General features: G+C 43.9%; 1 protein-coding gene across 2 annotated transcripts in view; it reads left to right on the top strand.

Annotated features, from left to right (window-relative positions):
- Positions 1-14,354, top strand: part of LOC147331625 (matrix metalloproteinase-24-like) — a 72,599-nt gene that overhangs the window by 39,268 nt on the left and 18,977 nt on the right. For both annotated transcript variants that reach the window (XM_086294055.1, XM_086294056.1), the window contains 2 exons: positions 723-927; positions 13,897-14,058. In XM_086294055.1, the coding sequence (XP_086150181.1) occupies positions 723-927; positions 13,897-14,058 (367 nt within the window). The remainder of the gene's footprint in view (positions 1-722; positions 928-13,896; positions 14,059-14,354) is intronic.

The following is a 14,354-nucleotide window of genomic DNA, read 5'->3' as shown; positions in this document are numbered from 1 at the left end:
TAGTGTCTGTCTCCCAAACAACGGAAAATATGTCAGTAAATTCTAAACACCACAGCAGACACAATAACATACAGGTGAAACAAGAGCTGCTATTATGACTCTTTTCATCAATCGATAGTTTGGTTTCTGGATCAGGTTCACCTTTCTCCAGTGCACAAGGAGCAGAAGATCCTTCGACGCTGTAATAAACAGAAGAGCTTCGTAGTGCTTTGGTTTGCGACCTTCAGCAGTGTCGTCGTGGCCTCGAGGTGAAACCCACTGATCGAGCACTCGAGCTGTTCTAGCAATCAGTGAATAACCTGTGATATTATCGTCTGGTTTATAATCTGTGTTGCTCACTGTGGCGTCATGGCTGGGTATAAAAACACGTACCCGTAGGTAGCTTTAGTCCAGCTGCTGAAAACAGCTGTTCAGCTGAAACAGATGTGCAGAAATCCTGTTGTTTATCAGCCCAGAAGACGTTTCAGTGAAGGAAGATGTCTTTGAGCACGGACGGCTGATTCCCCCATTTTTGGACACACCACAGCGAAACGTATGTTGTTAAAAGAGTAAACCTCTGATTACAGTCACTGTCATTTTTATATGAAATAAGTATCTGTTGGTGTGCAGTAGAAGTCAGGCCGTCGTTTCTGAGGAGGAAGCCTGAACGAGCGCGTGAAACTCACAGTATTTTTAATCTTCTGAAATATTGATTCCTTGTTTGTTCCTCTGATCCCGCTCAGGAGGTGCCGTACTCGGAGATCAAGAACGAGGGCAAAGAGGCTGACATCATGATCTTCTTCGCCTCTGGTTTCCACGGTGACAGCTCCCCGTTCGACGGAGAGGGGGGCTTCCTGGCCCACGCTTACTTCCCCGGCGCCGGCATCGGAGGAGACACGCACTTTGACTCCGATGAGCCCTGGACGCTTGGCAACGCCAACCACGACGGTTAGCCGAGTCTTTGCCTCTTTGACCTTGGCGCTCGCGCCGATTCCGCTGAAACATGCTGAGCGACGGTTATGAAACACCAGCTAATGGATTAAATTATCATTTATTTTCTTCACTAACTTTTGCAAATTAAATTCCTCGAATGTGAAGATGTCCTCAGTCGTCGGCGCCGTATCTCTGAGCGCTGCTCTGTTTAGTCACTGGATGAAAAGTGGAGGCCAAAACACACTTCACTTTGTAGTTTTCTTCTTCTTCTACTATCTCACTTTGACAAATGACTTGTGCCAGATTCCCTCTGCTTGAATAACTAACGTGTTGACAGAGAGAGAGCGAGACGCGGGGAGGGCGCACTGATAGAGCGGGAGAAGGAATCTGGTTTGAAAGATTAGCACAAACGAGAATTAGCTCTGACAGAGAAGCTCTGCGTTCCCACATTACAGCCCGAGTTTCTTTTTTTCTCTTTCAGGCTGAAATAAGCATCCAAGGACACGTCCACGCTTTCATTTTAATGAAGACTTTTATTCAGACGCACGTATAAACGTAGCAAACCACTGATTCTCCTCCTGCAGGCGCTGTTTCTGCAGACAGCAGGGGTCTGAACATCAAATGATTAAACATAAAGAATAGATGGGAGGCGGCTGTGGCTCAGGTGGAAGAGCGGATCAATTGCGAGGTTTGTGGTTTGATCCTCAGCTCGACCTGTTTATAAGATGGTGATGCAGAACAGCTGCCCCTGATGCACGAAACAGCTAAACAAACCAAGTCTATTTAAATGTTTTAGACGCTGTCCAGCATTCAAAGAAAATGGCTTTTTACTTTATCTTAGATTACAGTGTGCTTATAGCATGTGGCTCGCGTTACCCACTGACTGCATATGAAAGATGGGTTATTGTGGGGGTGTTGGCATTATCTGCTCAGGTTCTCTAACTTGATTAGTTTCACAGTGAAATTAGCTGTAAAGATCAAAGCTGCATTCTGTGTCAGGCTGAAAACATATTTCTGAGGTAACTTTGGACATTTTTACACGGAGGTCTGTGGAAACTGACACTCAGGACCCGCCAGCCTCAACTGGACATTAGAGAAACTGCTCGGATTCAGTTATGAGCCTGCACTGAAATCGTATCATATGTCTTTAAATTCAGAAAAACATCAAAGAAACTCAAAAGTGCACCAAAGGAAATAAACTCAGACACAGAAAAAAGTGCAAAGAAACAAAATGAGTTCGAAGAGATACAAAATGATCCAATCGAGATATAAAACAAACGCTGAGAGACAGAAAAGATTTTTGTGCCTCTTTAACATCATAACTATAAAGAACAACCATAAAGAGATTAGAAAGAGATCAGAGATGTTAATGTGACTGCGTCCTTGAGCAACACATTGATCCCCAAATGTGCCCAGATGGTAAGACCAGCTCCTTGTGTGGTCGCTCTTTGCTGTCACTGTGCTGATGGCTAATTAAGAGCCAAGGATGGGAAGTGCCTTGAATAAAAGCTTTGAGACGCCGGCTTCACTTTTAATCCCCGGAGTTTGATTTCTACCCAAACTGTGTTATTTCCCGAACCTCAACCAAGGAGGTGCTTAAACTTGAACCAACAGCGAGTGAAGAAGAAAAGCGTCTTACAACTAAGACGTCAGCATTTTAAAGAGATAAGGTTGGACATTTGATTGTTTTTGTTGTTTTTAAATGAGTGAATGCAGTAGTTAGGCAAAATTAATATGAAACTGGTAGCTTCTACCCCCAGAAACTTAACCAGATTCACACAAACACTGACTGTTTAACTGTGGCAACTAAACTATTGTAACAACGTTGGCTTTTACGTGTAACAGTGCTTCAATGATCAGTTTCAAACCTGTGATGGAGGCAGAGAGCAGTCGAGCCGGCCGTGAAAATGCACCAGGTTTTTACATAAAATGGTAAAATTATTGATTAATCGCTGAATCTTCTCTCAGCATGTGTCTGTGTGGTCACAGGTCCTCTCTGCACGTCCTCAAAAAGCCTCTTTATCTCTAAAATCCCTCCACACACACACACACACACGCAGTAATTGAAAGATTAGAGACGAGATAGTGAGACGGGGAAATTCTCAGACTCTGTGAAAACTAATTCACGGTATCAGCTTCTGAAGGACGTTGGGAGGACGAACGGACCTCATTTTCACCTGGGCTTAAAACCTGACGAGGGACGGTCTCCATTATTAACCTGCTGACTCCTGCAGGACAGAGCTGAGGGCACGAGTTCCCACGAAGAGGCGGGAGGAAAACTTTATGAATGAAGTGTTACGTGTAACTACATGTATTTATAAAGTGTAAAGGATTCAGACGCACACTTTTATTCCCTGATCTTTCTTGGCTCTTTTCTGTTGTTGTAAATCCCACAGACTGTCTGTGAATCTGCTTTTCAGCCAGCAGCAGCGGCCTGAAGGAGCATTAGCCGACCTGTGAGGCAAACGGGTGTTTACACCTGCAATAACTTCAATATATTTAATGAGGCCCTGAGAAATCTTTGCCTCAGTTACAGGCGCACCATCGTGAGTGGGTGTGAGACGTGTCCACAGGACATTTTTACAGCTGAAAAAATGTTTTATGCTCTGTTAAAAAAACTGCAACCAGATCAGTTTTACAGTCATGTCGGATTTTTTTTAAATTCTTAACTTCATCACACCCTGTGCATGTGCGGCTGCTCTGAGCGGGCTTTTCCCATCACAGCCAGGAGCGTTGCTGGATGAGGATTTGGGGCAAAACCACTTATTTACAATTTTTTCATCAGAAAATTACATTTTCGAGAGATATTTGCAGACAGTTGAGATGAGCATTGGAAGTATAGAAAAGTCCGGTTCTTCTTGATTGTGTGCACGGCTGATTGTGTGCACGGCTGGTGTTCTTGGCTCTTTGGCTGGTTTCTCCCGTTCTGTATCCCATATTAGAAAATGATTGTGACACAGAAGGAATCTCAACTAGAAGATGATGCTGTCGCCAAAGGGAGGCAAACGTAAGGTCCTTCAGACATAAGACCTTCTGTCACAGCTGCGCTGGCAGACCGTGGCGGTGGACGACCCAAACGCAGGACTCTTGTGCGTTTTATTTACAGTGGAGTAAATAACAAGAACACAATTAATCCCGGTGAGCTCCCTCTTACTCCCGTGTCTCTCTGCACTCCCCGTGCGTGCTGCCCTTTTTGGCTCCACGCTCCTCCTGCAGGAAACAACAGAGGCAGCCGTCAAACACTTACTCCTGCGGGCATACACAACCAGCACGACGCTACACTTAGACACGCACTCACTTGGACTTTAACTCAACGATCCAGCGTCGAGGAGCTCTCAGCTACTCCTATGTAGCTCCCCTGACAATCCTGATCAGCTGCAGGTGTGTGAGGTCCTTATGTGTGGACACACCCACCAGGCCTGAAGGTGCCCGTCACAGCCACACCCACACACACACACGCGCGCACACAGATGCCTATACATACACAAGCATGGAAACAGGACAGCAGCACAGTGCTGAAAAGACACAATATAATACGAGTCCACAACTGCTCATGGACCCTGGTTCGCTCAGACCCAGGGTCCCTGACACTTACATACGCTGTCAGTTGATTAAACAGCCACCGATCCCACGTGGTGATATGAGCATTCAGCATTTACCCAGAATGCACTTTCCCCCCAGAGTTTTTAGCTGTGAATGATCAGAAACAGATCAAACGTTCAGCGTACCAATGCCTGCTTCTGTTCCTCTACATCAGGGGTGTCCAACTCCAGGCCTCGAGGGCCGGTGTCCTGCAGTTTTTAGATGATCTATCACAGCTGGTTCAAATGGCTAAATGACCTCCTCAACATGTCTTCAGTTCTCCAGAGGCCTGGTGATGAACTAATCATGTGATTCAGGTGTGTTGACCCAGGGTGAGATCTAAAACCTGCAGGACACCGGCCCTCGAGGCCTGGAGTTGGACACCCCTGCTCTACATCATAGACGTTAAACTGGTACAGGTTATTGAAACTGGGATATATCCTATGATACTGGTGCTCAAAGCTGGTCAAAGAAAAGCAGACTTTTTCTTTAGACTCTTGGTGCATTAAAAATTAGCTTAACGTTATTCAGCCCTGAAAATCTCATGTGGACATCTCCCGCTTTTTTATGATGGCTCAGAACAGACGTAAAAAATGAGGTGAAATGAACTTTGAGGTTCTGTAACTGTAACAGTTTCTCCTGCATGAAGCTAAAACGTTACATTGTTTCATTAAATATATAAAGGTAAATAAAAAGTCTGATTCTGAGAGGGTACGGCGGCTCTCTCTGCTTTCAAAGCTTAACCAACGCAACAGTTAATGTTTCTGTCTCGAGTCGAGGGGAGGACATGTTCTTCCATTTTTACGATTTACAGACTTGATTGTATAGGCGATGACTCGAGGGTTAAATAAATCTGTCCTCTCCTAATTGTAAGACTATTTCAAAAAGGACTTTATTTCTAGACAGAAGTTGGTAACGTTGATAAATTGTGGTTTTATGAAAAATGTGCAGTGTGTTAATGATTTTTGCCAGACAGGAAAAAATATTCTTGGCGGGTAATTTTGATCGCTGGTATAAGATGAACTCATTTCGACGGGTTCCAGTTTAACAAAGCAGGCTCTGTGGACACGTCAGACTGGGACTACTTGAGAAACAGGTTTCATCACAGACATATCAAACATCGTCTTTATCACAGGCGAACAGACGAGTGCAGGGGCAAGCGTGATAGAAGAAGTCGTTATCCTCACCGCAGGAAGGCAGACCGACCACGAGGGGACGGGCAGAGAAATGGAGATCGACCGCAGGGGGATTTCCTCAAGCCGTTGTACATGAAGTGTACGTCTTGTGCTCTGAAATCATCTTAATCTTTCCTGCAAAGTGGAAGAAAGAGAGGGGAGATAAAAGCTGCTGGAGGGATGCGGGGGGAGGAGGAGGATGAAAAGGAAAGCAGTGGTGAGAGAGGGGGAGATAAAAAAGAGGGATGAAAGAAACTGCAGCACACAAGGACAGAAGAGCCAGAATCTGTGAAGGTGTGAGAAAGTGAATAAAAGAACACAGTACAGAGTAACGGCAGCAGGAGGCATGAAGATTAAGCCAATATTGTAACAACCTTACTCTGTAGCCACACGTACTTCTTAAACCTGGGTGCAAAAATTAAAGCATTCATGCAGTGTTCACATTTCTCACTGGAACATAAAATAGTCAAATCTGTATCTCACTGTTTTGTATGTTTCTATGCAGATGATGTAGTTCTGTATTTCACTGCCCATTCTGCTCAGCGGCCACAGCAAACATGCAATGTTCCTTTAATCCAGTGGTTCTCAAACTTTTTACATCATTCCCCACATGGCAGGAAGAAATATTTTCATTTTCTAAACGAAACAATGACAGAAAAGCCGAACTGCAACTTTATTTCAATAATAAACTACGGTGGCCCTTTGAGGCCAAACGGACTGCAACTTAAGAGACACCAGCAATAAGAAAAATGCTGCAAACGCACAAAAACACAACGGAAATAGGAAAAAACAGATTTACCAAAACACAAGGGAAGTGTTTCTGGGGAGACAATAACCCGACGGACCAGTTGTAGGAACCAAAATATGCTAAGAATTGCGCTGAGAGACACTTAAAAGAAGTGGAGGATCCTTCGGTTTTTTGAGGAAAGAAAACATGAGAGGTGTGTTAGCCTAACTATTAGCCTATCACACTTACCTAGCATGTTTTGGTTCCTGCAACTGGTCCGTCGGGTTATTGTCTCCCCAGAAACACTTCCCCTGTGCTTTTGGAAATCTGTTTTGGGGCGCACCTCCGCCTGTCAGAACTCCACACACTTTGAGAACCACTGCTTTAATCGCAGGTCTAACACTTGTATAAAGATGGACTCAGTTTTGGAGAAAGCCGGGAACTGTCCTTCTGGAATTATCCTCTCAGCCCCACGAGTGACTCTGACTATGGCTACAATGATTTTTCAGTATTCCAACATGGAAAAGTCGGGTATTCAACCGTTCACCTGCTACACTGATCCAGCTATGCTCGGACCAAGATGGACGCGCTGGTTAACATCCTTCGAGTTGTTTGCTGATGGGAAAGGTCTTATTTTGACGGATGATGCTACAGACGCGATCAGACAGCGGAGACGCGTTCTTCTACTGCACATGGCCGGACAGGATGTGCAGGACGTCTTCTCCACTCTACCACAGACGGGAGAGGCAAAGGATTACAGCGCTGCGGTGACTGCGCTCAACACTTACTTTGTTCCTCAAGTGAATGCAGCATACGCATGCCAAACTTTCCACAAATTGTCCCAAACACCAGGTGAGACTGTGCAACAATTTTGTACACGTTTGAGGCGAGCTGCAAAAGACTGTGACTTTCAAGCTGACAATGATAACCAGATACGGGACGCTATCCTGAGTAAATGCACTTCTGAATATGTACGGAGAAAGCTGCTTGAGGAGGGTCCAGGCTTAACCCTAACTCGCACGTTAGAGGTGGCTTCACACTGTGAACGCGTGGAGGAGCAGATGGCGGCGATGAGCGTCGCCGGGGAAAAGAAAGGAGAGGACACGGTCAGCTGGATTTTTACAGCAAAGAAAGAGAAGAACAACAGACCAAAAGGAAAAATGAAAGATGATAATAAAACAGACAGACAGACAGTGTTACAGGTGTGGTTATACTGACCACATGGGCAAAGATCCCAAATGCCCAGCACGAGGACAAACATGTCACAAGTGTAATGGTGAGGACCACTTTTCAAAAATGTGTCGTACAAAAAGACAAAAGAAACAAAATGTGAATGCTGTTGAACAAGATGATTATGCATTTATTGTAAATGATGATAATGTACCTGAGAAACTTACCTTTTCTGTTGGGGGAATAGAGTTGAAAATGTTAGTTGACTCTGGAGCTACAAGTAATGTGATGGGAGAAAACATATGGGAAAAGCTAAAAGCTGAAAAGATAAAATGTCGCTCATATGTACCCATAGAGCAGAGGAATTTATATGCATATTCCTCAGCACAGGCACTCACGGTTAAAGGTGCATTCAGATGTGAAATCAAGATTGGTGACAGGACTGAAGAGGCTGAATTTATTGTGATTAGAGGTAATGGTGAACCACTCCTGGGGAAAAAGACTGCCATAAAGTTAGGAGTGTTGAAAATAGGTGAAAATGTGGCGGCTGTCACAGATTTAAAGCACACTCTTAAAGAAAAGTATCCAAAAGTGTTCAAAGGAGTAGGAAAGCTAAACACCAAACAGATCAGCCTGTACATTGATCCAAATGTGAAACCAGTAGCACAGCCACTGAGGCGCATACCTTATCATTTGAGGGATGCAGTGGAGAAAAAGATCAATGAACTAATCGACATGGACATTATAGAACGTGTAGAAGGACCTACACCTTGGGTAAATCCTGTAGTGGTACTCCCAAAGAAATGTGACAAAGATATCAGAATGTGCTTAGACATGAGAAAAGCAAATGAGGCAATAATCAGGGAAAGATACCCCATACCCACTGTGGATGAAATCTTGCAAGGACTAAACGGCTCTGCAATCTTCACCAAACTCGATCTCAAGTGGGGATACCATCAACTAGAGCTTACCCCGGAGTCAAGAGAGATAACTACATTTGCAGTGCACAACGGAGTATACCGGTACAAAAGGCTAATATTTGGAGTCTCATCAGCTAGTGAGCAATATCAGCATGAGATTGCCAATGCACTAGCTGGCATTGAAGGAGATGAGAACATTTCAGATGACGTAATCATACACGCGCCAGACCAGGAAACCCATGATAAACGCCTGCATGCTGTGATGAAGAGACTCTCTGACTGTGGCCTGACGCTAAACTCAGAGAAGTGTCAGTTCAACATGGACAGACTTGTGTTCATGGGAATACTGCTGACACAGAAAGGCATTGGCCCGACTGAAGAAAGAGTGAGAGCTGTGGTGGAAGCCCGAGAACCGAAGAATGCTACAGAGGTGAGAAGCTTTCTTGGACTGGTAGGCTTCAGTAGCAGGTTCATACCACAGTTTGCTACACTCTCTGAACCACTAAGACGTTTAACTCGAAAAGAAACTATGTTTACATTCGGGCCAGAACAAAAGCAAGCATTTGAAAGACTAAAGACTGAGTTAGCCAGAGCAGGTACCCTAGCCTATTTTGACAAAGAAGCCCCAACCAGAGTCATAGCAGATTCAAGCCCTGTAGGCTTGGGCGCAGTGCTAATTCAAATACAGAACGGAGAAGAGGTACCAGTGTGCTACGTAAGTCGGAGTTTAACAGACTGTGAGCGAAGATATTCTCAAACAGAAAGAGAAGCCCTAGCACTAGTATGGGCATGTGAGAGACTACATCCATATGTGTATGGCAGGAAGTTTGACCTCATCACAGACCACAAGCCATTGGAGGTCATATACAGCCAGAAATCTAAACCTTGGGCACGCATAGAAAGGTGGGTTCTCAGACTGCAACCATATGACTTTAAAGTAGTGCACATTGCGGGAAAGCAAAACATTGCGGATTCACTGTCAAGACTGCTGGCTGACACCACGTCCAAAGAGACACATAAGCATGAATCTGACAAATATGTGAGATTTGTTGCAGTTAATGCTACTCCAAAAGCACTCACAACAAGAGAGGTTGAAGAAGCCTCTGCTACAGACTCAGAATTAACAGAAGTGCGAAGAGCTATTGAAAATGGACACTTTGAAAAATGCAAAACGTGCACCCATTGCAAATGAACTGTGTGTCGTCGGCTACATAGTTTTGCGGGGAACTCGCATTGTATTGCCAGAAAACCTCAGAGCTCAAGCACTGTCACTAGCTCATGAAGGACATTTAGGAATTGTTGGAACCAAACAGCATCTCAGAACAAAAGTTTGGTGGCCAGGGATGGACAAAGCTGCAGAAAAATTTTGTAAATCTTGTCACGGATGTCAAGTAGTAGCCAGACCAGATCCACCTGAACCACTGAGAAACACACTTTTACCGGATGGACCATGGCGAGATGTGGCGGTAGACTTACTGGGACCGCTACCTTCGAACCACTCAATACTTGTACTGATAGATTACTACAGTCGGTACTATGAGTATGATGTAAGGTCATCTACAACCGCTGAAAAAGTCATTGACTCTATTGACTGTATATTTAGCAGACATGGGCTACCAGTTACCATCAAATCTGATAACGGCCCACAGTTCAAATCTGAGCTGTTCAGAGAATATTGTGAAACTAATGGAATCAAACATATAAGAACTACACCAAAATGGGCTCAAGCAAATGGAGAAGTGGAACGGCAAAATGCATCATTGATGAAAAGAATCAGGATCGCACAAGCCGAAGGACTTGACTGGAAGCGAGAGCTACGAAAATATGTAACAGTGTATCGCAGCATTGAACATCCAACCACAGGGAAAAGTCCCGCAGAACTCCTGTTCAACCACAAAATGAGAGGAAAGTTACCGAACATCAGTGAGGCAAAAACAACGGAGTTGGACGTGCGTGACAGAGACGCTGAACAGAAGGGAAAATCAAAGATTTCTGCTGATGAACGAAGGGGAGCCGAGTATTCAAAAGTTGACTCGGGAGACACAGTGCTGGTTCAACAAGACAAAGTGGACAAGTTTACAACACCATTCGACGCAACACCACACAAAGTTGTAAGCAGAACTGGAAACCAAGTCATTATTGAATCACCAACAGGAGCTCGCTATCACCGGAATACCACACATGTGAAGAAATACGAGACAAATGAGACCAGAGAAGGACACTATGACACAATACCTGAAAGGGAGGAAGGTGAAACACCCACAAAGACTGACACCTTCACTCCAACACCACAAGAGGGCTCCCAGGGGCCCGAGAGACCAAGTAGATCACAGAGGGCTAAAAAGATACCCGAGAGGTTTCGTGATTTTGTGGTGAAATGAACTATAATATGTTAAGGTGAAGAGGTAACTTAAAGTTGGCAAGTTTCAAGTTCATATGTGTATTTTGACATGTATATATTGAAAAAAGAAAGGTACATGTGTGGTGAGACAGTTAGATTATATACTTGTTAGAAAGTAAGACGAGAAGAATGTTCAGTGTTGGAAAAAAAAAGACATCAAAGTTATTACAACTAAAGTTTGAGTCTAAGGAAAAGGGGGATGTCATGTATTGATATGGCTATGCCTTAAGGTGATGACCTTTGAACCGGAGGTGGTTGTCCGGAGGAAGCCCCGTTAAGTGGCTAGTTGTAAGATGGACAGTGTTCAATAAAGCAACATAAAGACCGTGCTTTATGTCCTGATTCAATTCGGAGTGCTCTGCCTAATTTAGTAATAAGGTGGGCACACAACACTCTGTAGCTTTGCTTTCTGTTGCTTTGGCGTTTTTAACTTCACTCGATTATGTTCATTTCATATCTCACTGTCTAAAGTCTTGCATGCCAGTTCAGGAAAGTTTCCCTGCTTTCGAGTCGTGATCGTGTTTCTGTCAGAGAAATGTGTCCTCACATAAATTAATTTTTCTCATTCTTGATCGTGACTTTTCTGTCGGTCTGTCAGAAATAGCACGTACTAATATTGGTCCTTCCAGCTAAAATCTGTGAATACGTCGCTGAGTGTGTCCTCAGCCACGTCTGGGTTTTCTTTAGAAAATGCTGCACGTTTTCTAATTGAGATTCAGGGTTTGTTTTCCTCTTCAGTCAAACAGGAAACTCTGTAATGGCTGCCAGAGGTGGACGGGGTGATTGGCTGTTTCTCCATAATGCTGTGCTGCTGCAAGTTTGTATAAAACCACTGGATTCAGTTAAACACAGCAACTTGTCAGGAAATAAAAATATATAACTGGACCCCGTTAAACTTCAACAGGAAACACAGAAATTTCACACTGACATCACTTCAGTCTTTTCTAAAAAATAAAACAAGTTGTAGAGGAAGCCCTTTACCCGTTACTGACTCTAAAATGACTGGTTTTAAACTTTAGGAGACATGCTGATGAGTGTATAGGTCAGTAAAAATCATTTCTCCTGAATAGAACAAACGAGACAGGAAACAATGAGTCGAATTGGAAGAGACCTCGGGAAGAGGAACTGAAAATGAATAAAAGGATTGACACAAACGGTCGTCAGCGTCTGCTCATTTCCATCTCCATTAGTCTGTAAGTCAGGCGCAGGCCACCGAGGCTATAATCTTCAAACAGAGTGGCCTCGGTAAAGGAAAAAGATAATTATGTTGTGTAATTTGGTTCAAACAGAGTCAAACCAATTACAAAGCTGAGGGAAAGTATTAATTTGAGCTCCGCATTCAGACAGTAAGAAGTCATTAAACACATGACAGCAGCTCTGGATCTCTGCTCAGAGTCTGGCTGTAATAAAGACCCCACATGAATACACGACGTCCGGGAAAACAAGACCTTCTGTTCTCCTTCGTAATTTTACTTTTGATAAGTTGTGATAAGAGCACACGTAACAGCGTGAACTGTAGAACTGGAGCTGTTATTCTGGCTGCTATCAGGTGCTTTAATTGGAAAATTGAAACCTGAATTTAATTGAAAACTATTGAAAAGTCTGTTTTTTCCAGAACCTCAGCTTGTGCTTCGATCACATCCTTCAGTTTTTTCCAAAGACTTCCTGGACCTCAGGTACTTAATCTGAATAAAATCCTGTTTATTTACGTCTGCATATGTGAGCTCTGATGAATTGTTGAGACTTTGTGAGGATGCATCACACCTGGTTCTGCTGTGGTGCATAAACTGTTCTACGTGAAACGACCATAAAACTGCACAAAATGGCCAAAAGTAACACAACTAATGATAACTAAGAAGTCCAAAACAACTACCCAGGTGTGAAACGGCCACGTAATGACTAATTAGCACCTGACTCATGAAAAGCAGTTACATAGAAAATGTGTAACACCCACAAGGAGAGTTTTAGAAATGACAGGAGGACAACACGGCTGTAAAAGATGCAAAGTGAATAAAAAAAGGGAATAAAAAAGGCCAGAAACAGACTGAAATGACCAACAGTGACACAAACTGACAACTAATTATGGCTAAAAGATACTAAATAAATATACACAATGGGACAAATTAAAAAAGCAGAGTTTTGATCCACTCACATAAGGTTTCTAACATGTCGCGGAGCATTAATTGTGCGCATGAACATGGATTGTTTTCACATTTTCATCTCACTCTAACTAGTTTATATGCAGATGATCCAGTGCTGTATATTACTGCCCATTGTGCCACAGCAAACATGCAGCGTTCCCGTCATCACAGGAGCATTAATGAAACAGCCTGACTGCGGAGCATCTCCACTCTGATGGCTTCCTGCTCCAAATTCAACATGTTTGCTTGTTCTCCAGCGTATTTTAGTCTCGAAAACAGCCGTACATTATTTATACATTTGCAGATTATGAATTTAAAGTCGCTTTCTGTGAGACTGTGAACTCTGTGAATTTTGCAGGCAAACAGTACGGCGCGCTCTGAAGTAATCCCCGTCAAGCAGCAGCCTTTGAAGAATTGGACTTTAGAAACAGGAGCTTTGGATTCACCAGCCTGACAGTCGCTTCCATTCACCGCCAATTCTGCTTTTGATGTGAGATTCATATTACACAGCTGATGAGTCAACACATCACAGGCTAACTTTAGCTCACTTTGCCGGCGCCTTTGACGCCGTCTTTGGTCTTTGCTGTTTACACTGGGGAGGCTTTGTTCTGATTCAGACAGGAGGGAGATGTTGAGGCTTTCTCAGTAAACTGATTCTCTTTTAATGAACCGGCAGCGACGGCCTGCAGGCAGCACAGAGATGCTCCTGTTTTCTGTTTTATCACCTGATTTCTGAAACAAGCTTTTAAGGCGCTGTGAGTGATGTTGAAAGCGATGCTGCTTCTCTGCTTTGCGTTCTCTAATCTCATCATTTTTTCCTCCTCCTCTTTGTCGCCTCTCCCCTCTAATCATCTTCCTCTCTTTCCAGGTAACGATTTGTTCCTGGTGGCGGTGCACGAGTTGGGGCACGCGTTGGGTTTGGAGCACTCCAACGATCCCAGTGCCATCATGGCTCCTTTCTACCAGTACATGGACACGCACAACTTCAAGCTGCCGCTGGACGACCTGCAGGGCATTCAGAAGATCTACGGTGAGCTCTCGGGTTTAGTTCTGTGTAGGCTGTAGCTCGGGAGGTGGAGCAGATCGTCTACTAATCGGAAGGTTGGTGGTTCGATTCCTGGCTCTCCTTGAGCGAGATACTGACCGCCAAGTTTGTGTCAATGTCAGCGAGAAGGTCCTTAAGAAACGGTGCTTGAGTGAATGGGTTTAAGTCAGTCATTTGTTTAAAGAAACATCGTTAGTTTGGGTTTTTGTCCTTTTAGTTGAAGAACAAAAGATTTTCAGTCACTTCTTTATTTCAGCTTTTCAGACGATTCAACAAACATT

Source organism: Aulonocara sp. 'chitande type north' Nkhata Bay, linkage group LG5 (assembly GCF_057382095.1).
Source record: "Aulonocara sp. 'chitande type north' Nkhata Bay isolate Kocher_YH1m ecotype deep benthic linkage group LG5, A_spYH_male_GT1.1, whole genome shotgun sequence".
In the NCBI taxonomy this organism is placed as follows: Eukaryota; Metazoa; Chordata; class Actinopteri; order Cichliformes; family Cichlidae; genus Aulonocara; species Aulonocara sp. 'chitande type north' Nkhata Bay.
The sequence above is the reverse complement of the archived record's forward strand: the minus strand, read 5'-3'. Positions and strand labels throughout refer to the sequence as shown.